This window comes from Athene cunicularia, assembly GCF_003259725.1.
Source record: "Athene cunicularia isolate RWA chromosome 10 unlocalized genomic scaffold, athCun1 chr10_part1, whole genome shotgun sequence".
Lineage (NCBI taxonomy): Eukaryota > Metazoa > Chordata > Aves > Strigiformes > Strigidae > Athene > Athene cunicularia.
Window position 1 is genome coordinate 6,008,722 of NW_020799112.1, and position 20,003 is coordinate 6,028,724.

A 20,003-nucleotide genomic window follows, 5' to 3' on the forward strand; every position below is an offset into this window, starting at 1 on the left:
AATGCCTTTGTTTACATGGGATTTTGCCACACCCTACTATAAAAGCAACATTTTTCCCCTCTGCTCCTGGAACCTATGAGTAAACAATGCTCTTTTACTGAGTACCAATGACAGGCCTAACTCTTGAAAAGGAAAGGCAACAGCCTCTGTGTCAAAGAGCTTATGATCTAAAATTAAATCTTGGGTTTTCTGTCAAAGTTAAGCACCTGCAATTGCTGTATGTAATTTCTGTTCAGTAAGCCTAAAACTCTTACTGGGTCTCCTTATCTCTGAGGTATTAAATCCTAGACTAGTGCACATTAAAACAGCTGAAATGCCCCCAGTTTAAAAAAGCAGCAACTTCCACTTGATTTTGTCTCTCCTGTGGCTTGTTCCAAGCATGGAGATCAATAGCTGACCCTTTGGCTTCGCACTTAAATGCAAGATAATTAAATTGTGTTATGCTGAAATGATGAAGTGATGAATTCTGAGGAGAGGAAGATGTGTCTTAGCTACACGTCATTTCCAAACCACACTGAAGTATCAGACTCTTTGCAAAGAGGGAGACTCTGGGGCTTCATACAGTAGCCATTCAGTTACTATATTTCTCTAATTTCTTCTACTCAGATCTATGAATGTAAGAAAGGAGGATGATTATCAAAACCTCTATTGTGTACAGAAAATAAATTAAGAAAGCACCATAAATAGAGCCTCTAAACACATCTGTATTACTGAATGACAAAACTAAAAGATGGGGGATTTTTTTCCTTTTCCATTGGTCAATTATACTTTTTAATAAATATACTTCAAAAGAATACCAGTGTTGCAAAACTAAAAAATGTAAGTGCTGATCGGCAAATCTGACCTATTGCATCACCCCCACAAAGGAATTTCAGCCTAGAATTCTTGCCTTGAGCCAAAAACTTGTTGTTTAAGGAGCTTTCTTCATTCCTTACGTACAAAGCCTGTGTGTTCAGCATAGGTCAGAGAATTCTGTCCTCTTATAACAAGAGACTAACATCAATGAAGGTATGTGGGATTTTGTTACCTTCCTGTCCTGTTGATGAGCCAATTCAAACCTTTTAAAGTGACGACTAGAGGAGGGGTCTCCAAACGTAGGTAATAATAAATAACAGTGTTTTTATCAAATCAGTCCAGTTAAAACTTGAAAAGGAAAGTAATAGTATGGACCTAGATGAACACATATGCTAGACTGAGATCTTGTTTAGTCATCTGTAGTCTCATGTTACTTCTGTTCTAGCATACTAGCATGCTGATTTGTTGTCTGCTACAAGATGATGATTTCAGCTCTACCACTCACTCTCTGTTAGAGCAAGTAAGTCGATTAATGAAAACGCTATGCAGACAGAAACTGAAGCCAAGAAAGAAAACTCCCCAGACTTGGTTTTCCCTCCTCCAGAAGGGTAAAAAATCTTACCCACAGCTGACACAACTGAACCAAATGTGTCTACAGGGAGTGTGTTGTTAAGGTACCAATAAAAACACGTTTCCATTACAAACTGCTGTCTGGATCTTTCCTGTGCTACCTCAGAATTGCTCACTCTGTTACCCAGGCCACTCTGCAAACTCAAAACGGCTCCAGATCAGACATCTGACTGTTAGCAGCTTCATGGGAGCTCTAAAGAGTATTATGCTCCTTGGCATCCTGTCTTTCTCCAGCCCACTCTTAGAGTGGAAAAAAGATTACATGCTCACTATAGGACACTTCCCCCTCTTCTTCCCATCTGTGCTACCTCTTCTTGAAACCTAGGATTATGTCATAACAGAACTGACAGTCTGTCAGGCCATTCATTCTCAATGGTGTGGTCTTTACACAGAGAAATTACATGTGCAACAGAATTAACCAGTAGGTACTCATGGGTCAAATGGCAGGAACCAAAAATGCAACTTAGTGACTTCTAAATGTCTTAACTGCTTCTTTGGAGATTCTCTTGCAAATGTATCTCCACAGATAACTCTGCTCCTTTTTTGATGGATGTGATGACCTATTCTTCCTCAGCCTTCAGTGTGGGACACAGGTTATTCCTTGCTCTTCTAACAACCTAAGGATCTTCTCTCTCTATCTGAAAATGCTGGTTTTTAGTCTTTGTTGGAAAATTCTAGACTTAGATGGTCTTAAGCTTTAATTTATCTGAGTTCTGATCACTGTGGGAGGTAGGAACTTAGAAGTTAGATCAAACCTAAAAACTTGAACCCAAAGATGCTTGTATTCCAACAATGTACTGAAACATCACAAATCATCCCTGTCTGTACAATGAACCCACAGAAACAACCTCCGTAATGGTTTAGACTGCTTTCAATGAAAGTCAACCTCACAAATAATTTTTGTGGTGGCTTTCATAAAAAATTTTCATGGTAACGAACATACAGAAAAAAACCTCTGTAGTGGTTTAGACTGCTTTCAATGAAAGTCAACCTCACAAATAATTTTTGTGGTGACTTTCATAAAAAATTTGCATATTAACATTCCTGATCTCTGCTATGACAATTCAAATGTCTTAAGTGGGAGAGCAGTTAAATAGGTAATGACAGATTATATTCATCTGGTGTGAACTGTGGGTGAATTCATGCTGAAATTGTGAAATTTTGGCTCCATGAGCTTTACCCAGCACTTGTGTGAATAACTGCAAAGAAAGAATCATATGACCCCATGAATCAGTCTTTTCTCTGTTGACATATCAATGATTTTTTTATTATTCTATTCTACTAAAAACAGAAAAGTGCTTGTAAAAGCACAGCTTATCAAATTAACGAAAGGTTGTCCTGCTATGCAAAATAACAGACTAAAGGATTGTTCATCTAAACTGAAACCTGTACTTTATTTATCTGAATTCTAAAATATGTTAAATGTCATCTGCCTCCAACTGAAGTCCACATACTTTGGCATGAATAGACATTGTGGGTAAGTTATGACATTTTATGTGCACAGCATCTCCCAGGATTTGGGGACAGGATGAGATTTCATTTTGCTAGAAGCCAAGCAAACAGAAGTTAGTACAGTTGTCTTTGGCTGTAACTGTGAAATGTCTCTTTGTGAACTTTTGAACTGTTTAATCAACAACCTCACAGTAACACAGCATGCATGAAACATAGGACTTCAGCATCTATAAGTACAGCTAAAGTTGTAAAACTGAGTGGAAAATCTGATACCGAGAGTTTATTGCAACTGTATGGAGGACAGAGGGAGTGGGAATTTCCTTTTATTTTTATTCTCATTCTGGATTGATTGTTGTGCCAGAGACCAAGGTGGTGCTGAAGTAGTTTATGAGCAGCATCAGCCAAAGACCATATGAAGTATCCAGCTTCAGGGAACAGGCAGCTCTGGAAAGTAGTTTTATGGGCTGATAATCAAACAGTAAGTCTGTTGCTTGACACTAGGCAGCTACCATTCAAGGTATGAATAAACCCATCGCATACACTTCAGAAAATCTTCCCAGATTGTAAAGGCACACTTCCTGTTTAAACTAGGATTCAGATTTTTGCTTTCAATAAAGGAATCAGATTCTATGAGCACTCTAATGTGCTCTCTTTTAAAGCAGGTCAAGTTTTTAGAAAGACAGTATTTGTGGTTCAACACTCAATTCTTGCAAGTCTCATTTATGTGTTCTATTCTGACAATACCTTCCCAGTTTATTTTGCACCTCCCCATCTATGGGTCTCTTTTAACCACAGCTGTATCAAAAAAAAAGAGCACCAGATACCTGCTCCTTTCTAGTTTCAGCTTGGTTTCCAGTCTTTTCTGTGTGTTCTTTAAAATTACAAATGTCTGTAAGCACAACACATCTAGGCCTCATTGTCATATATATACAGAAAATAAGTAAGAGAAGTTTTTCAACAATTATCACTGATTAGGTTGTCTTCTATTTTTGGCTGTCTTAATGTTTTAATCACTGGAGTGAAGCTGCCGGGATGTACACTCAGTTCTCTGAAAAATCAGTCTCCTATTCAAAGTCTCAAGCTATTTCTGAAGGCATGCATTACCACCTGGGCCATATTCTATGCAAAATAGAAAAAATGGTTATTGGTTATTGCAATGAGATTCCCTTAGTAATACTACTTAGACTTGCCAAGCAACTCCTCCCTAAGCCTGCAAGACTTCAGGCATCAACAAGTCACATGGTGGGAGGTACATCATGTGACAGAAGAGAGGATGTTTTATTAGACTGCAACAGAGGAGCATCACTGCCAGAGCACCATTTCTCTGAGCATTAACACCCCCAGTATAACACACACTAGGTACAGCTCAGCTCCCATGATCTCTCCATGTTTTGAGATCATTTTGCAGACAGCTGGTTGCAGGGTCACTAGGGAGACCAGCCTCACCAGCTGCATCTGACGTGTGGGGTCATGGCGTAGGAGAGGGGCCATGGTGAGTACTGGAAACGAATGAATGAAGTGTGTGGTTGTGGAGGAGTACAAGTCAGGAGTCAATTATCTGAGTATGACGCTGGATGTGAAACAACTGAAAAGCTATGATCTCAAGTAGAACACGTGCATATTTCAAAGACAGCTTTGTCAAGGGCACCTTGGTATATATAACTTTCAAAACACCTCTCTAGACTTTTGAAGTGACTACCTCATCATGTACTCACATACAGAAATCAACCGTATTTTTTTTTCAAAAGGAACTGTTACTTTCGATACTTTCCTTTTCCAAAGCAGTCTTGAAAGGAACATCCTTCCTATTTTGAAATCTACAGAATTATACATAGCCTCTTTATCAACTCTTAACTCTGTTTTCCCTTGCATGCCACGCCAACATCTTGATTGCCTGCCTTTACAGAACAGTCTAGCATTAAAACCAGTTACGCCTCACTACAGAATGTGGTTTAGACATACCAATCATGCTAGAAGGGTGCCCAGCAGTCACCATCTTCTGTATAAGTAGTTTGAAAGCCTCTTGACATGTAAACTATTTTACTGTGATTCCTTAGCAGAGATTCTGAATTCTACATGTCATACATATCATGGAAAAATGCAGTTGCCATAAAGGTAGACAAGTTGCAGTAGAAAGATCCCTGTTACTTGCCTAAACATAAATTACTACTGCCTCAGGCACATTTATTCATGCTCTGCTATGTTCCTTCATTTAAAAAGTGAGCGGGTCTACTCTCTAATAGGCCTGCTCCTTTGGACGAGAGGAAACCTGCTGGCCTTTCTGGCTTTTTGAGATGGTGCGCCTTTCCCTTGCATATGCAGGACATTAGTTGACCACACTTTGGATGCCCAAAGCACAGGGGCTAATGAAATACACTGCAAAATACAGGATTTTACTGTGGCCAAAGATTTTTCAGGAGAAGCTTCCTGTGATGGAAAAGTTCTATGAAACAGACTAGGAAACGCACATTATTTAAAACTGTTACTGTGAAATTCTAAAAGATATCCCTGCCATGTAAGTCTGCAGGCGAGCTCCAAAACCCTATGCAGAGGACATAATTTTTATTTTGAAAAATATCATATAAGTTCCCACCTGTTCTTATTTCCATTTGGGCTCTTAGTCAGTCTCAGCCTAAATCTGGGAACTACAAATGATTTGAACCTGACTAGCTGTCCATATTCCTAGCTGCCACTGAGCACAACTCTGGCACCCATGAGGGGTCTCGTCGGGCTGGGATTCAGGAATTGCAGTATGCAGAGCTGCAAGGTTCATAAACTTGAGTAATCAGGAGATTCTGTTACAACAGTCTGACTGTAAATAAAACTAAAGAAAACAGGAATTGCAACTTCATGAGCTGTGTTGTATCCTGACTTAGCTTCAGGGGATTGCGATGATCTGACTATTGCTGCTGCAGCTTAAGAGTGCCAGACAGTTTATTATTCCTGCAAAAGACGTGATGCACGAAGTACTTTGACCTTGAATTTCAGCCAATTCTTTGAAACTTGTTTCTACTTTCTTTTGAAAAGAACAGTTTTTACAGCTCACGTTTAGGATTGTTACTCTTGTGAATAATGCCCAAATAAGATAAAATCTTCAATCTTAGGAAAAATTATACATCATTACACTGCACACAAACAAGTATGTGTTTACCATTTTTTTGCAGAAGATACGTAACCTCAGCACTGTAAAGTTGTATACACAATGCTGTCTGCATGCTCATAGATGCACATTTGTAAATCACCTTTTCAGTGTATCCGCTTTGTTCTATTACTCAAGGCTGTAAATGCTGTTGAGAGAATAAATTCACCACTCTGGGTGAGGCAGCTAGGACCTGTTCCCATGCCTTAATATACAGGAGAAGGAACTGGACACAAGGAATGTCCACACACAAAGTAACACAGAAGCTGGAAGGATTACAGCTGATTATTCACCGACTACTGCTGTATTCACCGACAATGGAGTTCTGTATGGATGGTGAGGAGCTGCAACTGTTTTATAATCAGCAAGTCAAACACAAGCTTGACTCAGGAATTTAGGACCATTTATATATTTAAAAAAAACATTAGATTAAAAAACAAACAAACAAACAAACAAACAAAAGTAGTCTGATTTCCAAGTGCAAACCAGTTGTGCAGTGGGAGTTACTGTTGTTCTTAATGATATTTGTCCTTGAAACCGAAACGAATGTACTCAAATGAAAAGTGCGCTAGCACAATAACTTTTTTCATAAAGGGAATACCACAGAACTTGCAGAGCACCCATGAGAACGTTACAGTTTCTTTACAACTATTTAGTTGAGAAAACAGTTATGTGGTAACTTGGATTTCTTTGCAAATGAGAGTGGAGCTCAGTTCCTCCAAAGCATTCAAAAAAACCCCATCCAGTGTATCAATCATATCTATTCCTCGCCCTTCTGCAAGAAATTCATCTAAACATCTAAGAAAGCAATTTTCATGCTTACACCAGAAAAACACAGCTTATACCATATGAGTTTGAGTCTCTTGCAAACAACAGTGGTCATATCCAGTTTACAGTGTATAATACAGAAATGGAAAGTGTAACTTGGATATGTCCAAGGGTACACTACACACAGGACCAGAGTTGGCTCATGGAAAGAAGCTTTAAGCAAACATACGTGCAGAAGTTCAGCACAGGTATTATGTTTTTCCAAAACAGACTGTAACTCACCCACAAGTGCTAACCTTAGCAGCATAAAGCAGGGTATTGATAATATATCCTCAGAAAGTGTAGCTGCTTTTCCAAGAATTCATTACAGAAGCAAAGCACCAAACAGATAGCATTATCTCAGATCTTTTTTGTAACCTATTAGATTCTTAATGAAAAACAAAAAATTAGCAATTTTTGCCTTAGTGACAACAGATAACCTAGTGATTTGTACATTCAAAAGGGAGTAGTCTACTGCATACAAAAACTGAGTTATGTTCCTCTAAACAGTCTGTATGAGCACTAGTCAAGATAAGGACAAAAGAGAAGGATTCTTTCACTAAGAAGTTTGGTGTTAGACTGAGAGAGGCAAAGTACTCAAATCATTATTATTATCCTATCAAGGAAAGTCAAAGAGCTGAAGTATGACTTTTCTTTTTCATGTTATAGAGCCCTAGAACTTCAAAAAATTAACAGCACCTTATTAAACAATCTCATTTTAAATTATGGGGAAGAAAAAAGTATCAAGTGAAAAATGTAGGTTTAAACTAGTGTATCATTACAGGAATTAATCTGGTTTGATAAGGTCAGTGATAGTGTTTTCTCCAGAGACAACGCTGCTCAAAAACATCACATAGAGAAATGCAGAGAAAACAGGCGAGTTCTACATGGCTTTTCACCAGTAAAAAATGTTTAGAAAAAAGTCTCTAAAAATGAACTGCCCTTCACCATCTAGGACCTTGTGGTATGAGTCAGGAGAGACTTTACACTTTGAGGGAAAATATGTTTGTTTAGTGCACACTGCTTACCAGAAACATTGGTCAATTCCATCTACTGACAGTAGGGTAAGAAACAGCATGACAAAATGTTCTGGTTTGTTTTTTAAAAAAATCCCTTTGGGGACTGCCCAAAACTTTGCTTAGAAGATGCTGGTGCTGAACATCTGTACTTTGACAAGCAGTGTTTCTCATTCCAGCTTTGTCTCTGCATTACCCGATGAGAGCTTCAGAAATTATTACCTTAGACAGTGTAAGATATCTGATAGTCACGTTCCTAAACACATTTCATCTGTCAATTTATGAGTTGTAGAAGTCTAGGACAAGGTTCATGGTAAAGCAGTTGTGACAGCTGTTGTATAATTCAGTGAGCACAGCAAAGATGACACTATAACCTGCCTGACCATCTCATCCTCTGAAAGCTACCAGTGAGACTTGTGAATTAAAACAGCTCCCCAGAAGTTAGATTTCTACATTTAAACTCCAAGACTGAACAGATGCAGGCTTGAATCATGTCAGATTTGGTCAATGACATGGTGCCATTAATGGTATTGTCCCACTGACTGATGAGATGCCAACACAACAAAACTCACTCAAGCTGGAAGGAAAATGTAGAAAAATGGTAAGAGTCTTTCAGTGTGGATAATTACCCCAATCTTGTGTGATACCTGAACTCACTTGCAGATGAGATGTTAAGCAAGCTGTGGAATATAGCCATAGTAGAATGAATCATGAGTAGCATTGTGTTCCCACAACATCCAGCTACACTCCTACTAGTATATCTGTGGTTCTACAGGTCTTTCATAAACTATCCTATCAGGATTACAGAGGAGTTGTGATACACATGTACAGTTTCCTTCTACTTTAAGAGCTTTAAGCAGATTTTTACGGTGCAAATATCATAATTCTCTTCAGTTGTTCTCTGGAGTTAAGAGTTTACAGATTATGTGGGATCTATACCACAGATGAAGCTGAACGGAAGGTAATAGGGCTGAATACTACAGATATATGCCAAACCTCTAAAATACCATCAGTAGCATCTGTTAAAGCTCACTGTTATGAACTGAGACATTTCTCTTCTTAAAGTTACTGTTTCAGGCCCTCTACAAACTTGAGTAGCTATGATACCTATCTGCCATTTGAAAACTTCTTTACAACAGTATCAGCTATGCTGCAGAACAGGTAAGAGCTGGAGATAGTGAGTGGGGAGAGGGAGAATCCTCCCTTCAGGCAGCATGTCCCACTATTTGAGTAATGATGAGTTAATCCACCTCACAGCTGCCCTATTCCCCTTTCAAAGCCTCACCAGCACATGAGGATGGACAGAATCAGTTAAGGTTCACCATAAGTGATCTTAAACTGTGCACAAAAGCATTTTTATGTTTATTATCAATGCAATGCTCACTGTATGTGCCGGTGGTAGGGAGAAGTGGCTTCTTTCTAAATGAAACACAAAATTCTGTGCTTAAAATATATATATGTTTCCTTATTAGGGACAGTGTCAGATTTTTTTTTAAGACAAGGGGTAGGTGATTAGCTAGTCTTATCTCTCATACCATACAGCTTGAAGTAAAAGTGATCCTATTAAATCCACACCATAGCATCTATATGCTACAGAATGACTTTGTCCCATGACCAAATTCTACATCTTTTCAGCTGTTTGTTGAAAAAAAATGAGCTTTTTAATCCTTTCTTATGGGTGTATTTATGCTAATAATACTATGTAAGGACATCTATAAATTCCAAAGCATTTGCTTTTCTGGTTGCTCATGATTTTGCTCATACATTTCTATTTAAGCTAGAACTTAGTGCATATGTTGCCAAGCTGAGTGAGAAAGCCTGTTTCTAAAACATTAGTGAGAAGAATTCAGTATTTTCCCAGAATGATGAGAGTTGGGGGAACTGGAAGGTGCAAATACATCTCTGCACAAAGGGTAAAAAATGTATCAGTGAGAATCCTGGCCAGAGATGGAATCCTTTGGGGTATCTAAGAAATTCAGTTTTGTTTTGTCCATGTTCTGAAAATTTAAAAAACATACTTTGCAAATACACCCTGGATTTGTTATGCAATAATAATAGCCATCTGCCAACATTCTATTGGCACTGCTTGTATGGACATAGATACACCAAATGGAAATTTCCATTGACTTATGAGGGGCTTTCAGTGCTCTATTAAGAGTCTCTCACATGCATGCGTAAGAAAGCTGCATACAATTTACATTGGTCTTGGAAAATATATCAATTGCCAAAACAATCAAAAACTGCCAAGGCAATTATGTATTAATGCCAGTCTGAAGTCCTGCTGGCATTTAAAAGAAATTGCAAATTTAAATTCATTAAGTCCCTACAATATGTGACAAGAATAAGTCTGTGGTTCAGTGAGATTTTAGTGGCATCCCTGTTCATATTTCTTACAGCAGAATCCCAAACTACCAGATTAAGAATGCAGGAAAGTCCCATATGCACTGTGAGATTTTACAAGACTCTATAAAGCCGCAGTCTAGTATGTAAATTTGTACCAATGTTATTTCATTTCCTTACCTCCAAATTGTAAAACAAATATCTCTCGGATCTATTATCAAAGAGCTCACCATTTCAGCAAAACTTTGCAGGAAACATCTGAAGATGGACTAGGCCGTCATGTTCTAACCCATCTCAGCTGGCTCCATTGTAAGTTCCTCTAGTGGAAATACTGACAGCTGTTTAGTTTACAAAGCTCACTACATCCTTTTTGGCTGCTGTACCTCAGCTGGTCTTACTCTGGAACTATACGGTTAACATTTCTGCCTCTCTCCTTGACCAGTTTTAAAAGCTACTGTTGAAGGCAGTAAAGGCTCCGGATCCAGCATACCCATTCTGCTTGTGTATTTGCTGTCCAGGAATACTCCAGCTGGCTGCAGAACCAAAGCAGATGGAAAGCTGCAAACGCGTAGCAGCAACACAATGCTCTCTCGTGAATTTTTCAGGTGCCTCTATTCCAAGAACTCATATAACTTACAACCGAATAACAGAGAGCAATCTGGCATAAATACAGTGTGCAATAAATCTAAATAATTTATTGATCCATTGACTGCAATGTCAACAGATAGCCAGTCACAAATATTTTGCCTGTAATTCCTGAGAGCACTACAAAAGTGCTGTAACTGATTACAGAAAATCTTTTCCTTGCATTGGAGGTCATTTCAGGATATGCTTACTTTAATACTATTTGACTTGTGCCAAGTTTCTGGTTAGTAAATGCTTTTTATGTTAGGGCTGCAAAAAAGCTTCTGAGGTCATTTTTTACCAGTAACTACAACAGTGACACTCTGAACTTTTAGAAAGTTTTCTTTTATATTAAGTGGAGGCCCTGTAAGATCTGCTGAATCTGCAAAACCTGAAAAATACAGGATATGTGTGTCTGACTTCAGTGCCTGTACTTAAATAACCCACATTGTCTAGCTATTGTTAAACTGAACACAGCAAGATAATGATCTCACTGCCCATGCGAATCTACCTAATAAAAGCCAAGTGAGTAACAAAGGAAAAAAAGTATACCTATAGAAACTCTACAGAAAAGACCCTTCAAAGGTTGTCCTGCATTTGAACAGCAGAGTACTTTTTTGGTTCTGTCAGCACTGATTTCCAAACAGCTGATCCAAGACTGGAAGGGGGCAGGGGAGAAGCTGGAACGTGCTTAACTTATAAAGCAGATCTAGAAACCACATGTCCAATATAAACAAGTTCCAGGATTCTGCTCTTGGACGTGCCATAACCTTGTTCAGCCAGACAATAACACAATGCAACAGTTGTATTTTAAATGGTCAAAGGTTCCTTCTTTTCAGATTAAATCCAATTGTGAGTTTGTTTCATAAAGAACTCTAGTTTAGCAAGATTTTTTTATGCACAATTTATGTCACACACAAATACTTTCCAGTGTCCTGTAGAAAAACATGTGCCACTGCAGAAAAATCTATGGATCATTCAGAACACTTTTTCCATAAGGCTGTGATTGATTTCTAATACAAACACAGCTATCAACTGCAATCATCCATTCATTTAAAAGATTCTCTGCTGATTTACTCCAGACTATCTGTAAGACATAGGTCTTGCTACTGAGAAGGAAAGTGCTGCTACCAGTGTCTAGGATGAGGAAAACAACTGGAAGGTGATTCATCCTCATTACACTGGACCTGAGTACCATCTCCATGCTACAAGGAAGATGGTTTGTGAAAAGAGCATTCTGTGAAGTTCCTGATTTTCCACTAGATACCCAAAGTTTTCACCCTGCAGGAAAGGCAGTCCCTGAACACTGTATTCTGTGAATGATGTTGACTGAAACAGCCATACTGTAGTTGGGATATTTTTTGTTAATTACTCTCTGCTCACCTACAGTAAGATCACAGGCTGGCAACTCATTGCCAACTTGTCTCAATAAAACTGTCTCGGTGTCAGCAAAATTTGATTTCCAAAGAACTGTGGAAGTCACAAATTGATTCTTTTTTTTTCCTGTACATTTCTTTTTCCTGCTTTATTGAGTGCGTTTCAGCTCAACACAACCATTTGCGTCCCCTTAGATTCAAAGCAATGCTCATTTGTCTTTTAAACAGATTGTCATCTTCCTCTTCCCTCCTCACTCAGCAAATGCAAACAGGAAAAGTGCAGAAAAATTATGGAGACTATTTAGCCAGTGCTGATTATACCTGTTTCAAAGACAATGGTGAAGAGGGAAAAACAAGACAGGGTGTTTTTCACAGTAGACCCTCACTTCATCACAGTTATGGCAATGATAAATACAGCTTTGCTTTAAAGGCTTTTTACTTATAATACCTAAACTGTTAATTGTTATCAGAAGCTTTATTTCTGTGACTCCTGCATGATTAATATCTCTGTAAAGACTGGAGAGAAAGGAAGGGAAGAGAAGCCTGTCACAGAAAAACCTGTTTAATAATCACAAGATTTAGTTCTCTCAAGCAGCTGATACTACTCAATGTGTGGTAAGTATGTTGTCAGCCAGCTGTATTCTCCATGCAACCAATCTAACACTAATTCTTTTGCAGCTGAACTAACTGAATCAGGTAAAAAAGAGTGAGTGGGACTAGGTCTGTCTTTCTTCCTGACTTCAGCTCCTTTTGAAATAGGTAAGTTTTAACATTTGCTTACTCCTTTAAGAAATTTACGTTCTGTGCTTATTTCAAAGATTTTTTAACATTAATAGACTTATAGCATATATACTACTTGTTATCTTCAGTGTGTACGGACTATTTGATCTAGGCTTAGGATCAATGCTTTTAACTAGTAACTATTCTTTGGAATTGTGTGTTATGGTGAGGGCTTAGGCAGGGCTGTAAATTAAGCTGCTGGTTTATGTTTTCAACTGACTCCTTTTTTTAATGTGTTGAAACTTTCTTAGAGGAAGTAAAAAAAAGAGTTGCAGAGCTCTTTCAGAGCAAACAACAATGCTTTGCAGGTTTGTATTTATTTTTTTTTTAAATACAGGCTTATTAAAAGACTTCAGAAAAATGTAGGAGCAGATGGCTGAACTATTTAACAGTGAGAAAGAATGATTATGGTTTAGGCTGGAAAGACAACTGTTTCACGAGGCAGGCATTTGAAGCTGTCCTAAAGCTACCATTATGAGCCTGCCTCAGAGAAAAACCTTAGAGAAGAGATTTTGATGCATTCAGCAAAGAGAGGAGGTGGAAGGTAGCAGAAAAGCACTAGGAGACACAAGGACCTGGAGGCACCCTGGAGCTTTTCAGTAATCTGGGTGTATGCTAATGGTAGTGCGTTAAGCACATACAGCCAGGTAGCTGTTTCTAAGTTTTAAACGAAGTCAAGAACAGGAGGCCCAGCCCCTAAAACTGAAATTGCTGAGCAACATGTAGAGGGCTGAATTCTCTTAGTCTGTACTCTTGCTTGTGGGAAATCAGCATTGGGGAAGGGCCTTGCCAGTTACCCCTGGCATCCTGTTCAGAGGCGGGTGCAGCTTCCCATCCAGTCCTGGCATCCAGAACAGCCCAACTGGCAGCTCAGAGGATGGATTGAATGAGCAGTACCCACTCACTTCATCCCCCTCTACACAAGAGCAATCTGCAGCCCTGTTTCTCTCTGTCTCTCAAGAGACACAGGAGGCATAAGATTAAGTTTCTCCTCTTGTAATCTTCTCCTGCAAAGGCTTGGGTCCTCACAAACACATGCTTTGCTACACACGCCCACTTGCTACATACATGCATGTATACCCCTTCTAGAGTCACTGTGTGCCTACAGGCAAGCTAAAGGAAACCTGAGCCAGCTACATTTCTGGTAATTGCCAGATGCTAAAATAGAAGATAAACTTTCTTGTGAACTTGCTTTTCCTTACATTGGTTAAACAATTTCTTCACATGCACACAGGTAGCATCTTGATTCAGACCAACTTCAAAGAAGTTGTGCTTTACTACTGCATTTTTGAACAGAGCAAATCAAATGTACTAGAACTGGAAGTGAAAAACAACCTTCTGTTTAAAAAGTACTATCTGTACTTTATATAAAGGCCTTTTTACCAATGTAAACACTGGCCAAATACTACTCCAGTTTGTCCAGCCTAATCGTTCTGCTGTTGTCATGCTTGTCACAGTGAGGTCTGATTGCTTTATTTCTCAGATTGCTTTCAAAGACAAAATACATTATGAATTTCCCTATCTTCAAATACCCCATTATAAAGTCATCAGAAAAAATTTTGCTTAGGGAAACAAGGTATAATCATTGGGGGGAAAAACAGGTACAGAAGCTTAGAGCTAACTTTTTTCATATGGGTTTATTAAAGTCCTCAAAAATGTGATTATAGAGATTTAATGGAAAGAAATGGAAATTTCTTTACAAGTGAATGGAAATGAATCAGTCTTTCCTATTTATTTTGATTCAGCTAATATTTAATGAATAAGGGTTAGACTAAAAAGAACAACTGATCCCAAATAACATACCCTCTGTAACTGCAAGGTTAAGCAGTCCGAATACAGTCTCAAACCTAAGCTCACTCTGCTAGCTAGACACCAACAAAGGTCTTGACCACTTTCTACGGAATGAGTCCTAACCTAACAGCTGTGAGCAAGGATAATGTAATTAGGATGGCCTTCTCTTCTTCCTGTGTCCCAACAGCCATATAGAAGACAGTTGGTTTAGCAACAGTACAGAGGAGCCACTGTTAAACCACCTGGCCCCCAGGTTTGTTTCACTGCAAGACTCTTCACTGTAAGACTCCAGACTAAGACTGGTGCCCCCAGCTTATGCCAATTTGTGCAAACACATTTAATTCTAATGATTGAAACACTGTTTCTGTGTTATGATGTACTGCTTAGTGAGTAGAATTAGTAAGTTTAGGCCATTTCAACTGAATTAAATGAAGGTTTCTTTTGTGCTTTCTCTGCATTCATGACAGCATGTTAATGAAGATGGCTAAAAGCTTGAGAGGTCACAGTGTGGTGGGTTCAGGATCTGCAATAGATAGGATTCTTGTGACCCCTACCCAAAATCCAGACAGTTTTTCTCTGCGTATAAATATGTATTATAATGCACTAAGTTTGGGGCACTCTACAATCTCTCAGAACATAGCTGTCCTGGACAATGCTTTAGGAGGTTGTAGCCTGTAGAAGGCTACTAGCCTCTGCACTGTCACTCTTACCACTGGTGCATCAAAGGAGACAAACTAGTTCGTAGTGACCAGAGAACTTCAAAACCTTCCTAGTGACCCTGTGCTGAAAACCTGCTTAGAGGAAGGAGAACTTTGTCATGTAAATAGTTTATTTGACTTTTTCTGGAAATCCTTTGTGCTTAGAAATTTTCTCCAGAGTGGAGAGGATTTTTAAAACTTGTGTGCCAGTGAAATTTTTGCATCAATGGGATCAATATAGCTTGGGAGAAACAGGGTGCTTCATCTGTGGATCACAACACAGCTTCTGAGGTTCACAGGAACCTCAGTGGAAAAGAATTTGGACTTGACATCTACCCACTGACACTAAATATAACCTTCTGGTAAACATTAAAACTTCAAGGGCTTTGTGGCTGATGATCACGTTAAACTCCAGGACATCCAGTGAGAGAGTAGGGTGGAAAACATAAACATGAAAAAAAAACACAAGGGGAGGGGAAGGGTTTGAAAGCTGTTGGAGAGAACAGCAAAGATTCTGGTGACTAATGTTCTCTGCCTGGTTCAAGGGTTTGTCAATTTAATAAAGATGAAGCATGCATAAGGCTGAGATAGCTTAACCGCTAGTGTACCAAACATAACAAACTATGGATTGCTCTAGCACATTATGTTCTAATAGAAAACTTCACTCTTAAACAGTATACTTGAAGCAAGGGCCTAAGGACAAAAGGCAGATGCTGCCTCCTTGGCTGTCCCATCTTGTTTCTTCAGCTTTAAATAGGATAATTAGCATCTTCCGCACTATGGTTTTTGCTTTAGACATTTGAGCACTGAAATATGGCTGTAACTATCAGGAGATTTTCACACGGGGCACCAAACAGCTGGAAAACAGTTCCAGCTGGATTAGACCCAGTAATACTTGGAAGGCTCTGTATTTCTTTGCCACACTGTAAGTTCAACTATCTAGTCTGTCCTTCAAGCATGGCAAAGTCTTTAGTTTCTGAGCACAGTAGCAGACAAGGACAAACAACTTCTAAAGCAGGTCATAAACCGCACTATTCAAATATCTCTAGCACTATTATCAGTATCTTCTAGCCTGCAGTACTGTTCTCAGCCTTCAGTTCACCCCTAAATAGCAGCCCACCTAGACATACAGCACATGGATGGAGCTTCACTCCATAGTGTAAGTTTTTGATTTCTTCTTAGTAAACAGGTTTGGGGGTTACTGGAGTAGAGGTTTAAAGCACCTTGCATGTGTACTTGGAACACTTTCACCACTGCTTAGTGAGGTGAATAACCTATCCATTTGACAGATGGGCAGACTGATGTGTGCATGTTACTTAATTACTGCAGGACTACTGAAGAGGAGACCCAAACCCCTTGTTCTAAATCAGTAAAACTCATTATGTGGTTTGTAAAAACAAACATTTGCCAGTCCTGGAAATCATCGCTTGTTCTGTTAGCTTAACTCCTAGTATCATACAAACTTTTTTCAAGCCTGTCACAAGAAAGGAAAAAATTCAAACACCTTTGAAAACATTCTGTAAGAGGCATTTAAGCCTGTTTAAAACTCAATCCAAACAGAGACAGACCTCTTGCCAGTGAGGAGGGAAACTTGGCAGCTTTGTTTAAAGCTTCCCACACAGACACTGGAGACGCAAGAAAATAAAGAAGCTGTAGACCCCGAGGGTGCTGCCACTCCTAGGCAAAACCAGTCCCTTCCCTGCTTCTACTATAGCTCTCACAGACACGCACACTCTCTTCCCTCAGTGCCATCAGCTATAGCAATAACCAATTAAACGCTACAGACCTGGAAAAAATACAGGAAATTAAGAGTTAAAAAAAAAAAATGGAGGAAAGGAAAAAAAAACAGAGAACTTGGAGGCAAGCCAGCGTCCCCGAATGACTCGGCTCCGGCGGCAGCCCGGAGCGACACTCCCCACCGGCCTTCCCTCCCTCTCCTCTCCCCGGAGGGCGGGTATGGCCCAGCCCTCCTCTCTTTATCAGGCACAGGAGTTCCTCTTCTTGGTCTCTAGTTGGTTTGGGAGCCCAGAAACATTGCTAAATTTATCTCTCACTTTTAGGACAATGGTAAATGCCAGAAATAAGAAAGCAAAAGAACTGAAAATTAACGGAGACAACTCCCTGCAAGCCAAGTGGAAGCACCTTTTCTGCATTACTCCCAAAGAGGCAAAAAGCAGTTACACAGTGCAAAGCAGGGCAGGCTGCCTGGGGTGCCAGGAACACGCTGTTCCTTTGGCTGTGCCGCACAGGGAATTGTTCATCCATATGCTCAAACTCGATCGGGCTTTCTTCTCTCTCGCGGAGAGCAAAACATACCCTCCATTTAGAAGGGCTCTTGCTTTATCTCAGGAAGGCAGCAGGGAAAGCTGAAGGCACCCTGAAGAGGTATGGCCGGTGTGGGTGAGGCTGTTCAAGAGTCATTAAGTCATGTTCATTTCTGAGGATCTTAATGCTTTTTGTAAGTGAACCTACCATTGATCTCAGTAAACTAATTTGTTGTCTGAAATTACTCAGTGGAACAGCTTGCACAAGCCTGCTGTAGTTGGTGTGGAGCCTTGCCATATGCACTGTGATCGGTGCCCTCAGCCGAGTGTGGTCGTCTGACTGGAAGCCATCCTGTTCCCCAGCACCAGGCCAAGGCACGAGGTCTGGCAAGTCCTGGGGCCTGTTTCAAGATGGCCCTCCTACTACTCTCAGTGCATAACTTCCACCGTGCTTCTGAGACCTCCACTCTTTTCTGTGTCTCATAAATTACAATAGCAACAAAATGTGGTCAGAGAAGTCTTCACCAAGAAGTAAACACTGAACACTGATCAGAACAAGTTAGTGGTTGCATTCAAATGTGTTTTGTTTTTAAATCAGTTTTACCCAGCTGCCAAAAGCTTTTTTGAGACTGCCCATGTCCTCCTCTCTCTACACTTACAATTAATGCCTCCTTGTGACTCATGTTCAGCCTCTCATCTGCTTTCCTGCCTACTCTAGCTTTCACACAAGTGTCTGCTAAAGAAAGAAACAGACACGCAGGCAGTCAGGTGCCTCTAGAACATTTCATTTTAACGTATCAAGACTATTGATGCTTGCATGGGAAGTGAAGCTGGTATAAAGGTGCTGACAGGCGCATGGGGTAGGAAAAAGTAGATGGGGGGAGGGTAAGAAGCATTGGAAAGGGAAGTAGAACATGCACCGAACAAGAAGGCTAGAGGCTAAAAATTACAGCTTGGTACAATCCACACAGACAACCCGCATGCCATTCCCTGTGACATTAAGTCATAAAAAAGGGCAACATTAGCTTTGAATCTATGCCCAGTAAGGGTTTATTCCCGGGGGGGGAGATGGGGGTGTTTGTTGTTGTTTGGTTTTTCCCAAGCTTGAGTTCTGAAAGGTGAAACCATAATAGTGGCCAAATACAAGTTTGGGTTGGTTTGGGGTTGGTTTTTTTTTTTTTCAACATTCATTTCAGTTACCAAGCTATAACAAATAAATCTCTGGCTGGATCATAACTAACCTGTGTGGGTCCTTAGATGAGCTTTAAGATGGGAGGATTTGCCATAAACTTTTTCACACCCCACATAGTGGCATTTGTGCTTTTTCTGGGGTGATCCAGGGTCAGTCCAGCTTCTCGGGCGTTTGTTCTTTTGTCTGGGGCTTGGCTCAGTTACTGCAGCCAGGCTAGTAGGTGTGGCTGCTCTTCCTCCTCCACGCTTACCAGCCGAAGACACACTTTCTTCCCCAAACTCCTGAGGAGTAATAGAAATGTGTATCTCTTCTGTGATATCGAAGGTGTCCGTTTTCTCCATCTTTAGAGCAGGTGAGTTTGGGACATGCTGGTTGAGATCTGCTAAAATGCTGGCTACCACAAGTAATGATGATCCATTGTCTTTCCCGGTTTCTCTGACTTCCCGCTTATCTTCATTTGATGAAGGAGGTATTGCTGCATCAGGTTGGGGATCTGTCTCCCCTTTGGGACTGTGGATAACAGCACGACTGGACATAGAAACAAGGCACTCTGCTGCAAAATGATCCACATATGCTGCTGTTGCCATTTTTTGTAAGTTTATAAAGAAATCCAAAGAGAAGGGGGGAAAAAACCCACCCACAACACTGCTCTTTCCCTTTTTAAAAAATGATGCGAGCAGACTTTTCTCTCTTTCTTAGGATCTCTTTGTAGAAGTAAAGGCTGATTTACCCAGCCATCAAAAACATACTTTGTTCATGACGATCACACCCAGCTCGTCCCTAAATCAAAAAGGCGTTGGTAGTCCAGCGGGAGCAGCTAGATCCTGGCCCTGGCAGCTTGTTGCTTGGAGTAGGAATTACCGCTGTTTGTTCGAGAACGCAGCGACACAAGGATGCGGACTCCCCGGCCCTTCCATTGCGTTGTGACAGCAGAATACGCTGTCGCCGTTACCGCTCCTCGGAGTCGCCCGGACCCCTGCGGGGGCGTGGCCTGGGGAACATCTGGGCCTGACGTCACCGCGGAGCCACATCCTGCGCCGCTCAGGTTGGCGGGGCGGGGCGGGGCGGGCGCGGCGCGGGGCAGCGCCCGCAAATGAAA

General features: G+C 40.3%; 1 protein-coding gene across 1 annotated transcript in view; it reads right to left on the reverse strand.

The window, feature by feature from the left end:
* The window catches only part of KLF13 (Kruppel like factor 13), a 36,635-nt gene extending 16,914 nt beyond the window's left edge, over nucleotides 1-19,721 (reverse strand). The window contains exon 1 of the mRNA XM_026856338.1: nucleotides 18,954-19,721. Coding sequence (XP_026712139.1) covers nucleotides 18,954-19,491 — 538 coding nt within the window. The 5' untranslated portion in view covers nucleotides 19,492-19,721. The remainder of the gene's footprint in view (nucleotides 1-18,953) is intronic.
* Nucleotides 19,722-20,003: the final 282 nt, after the last annotated feature.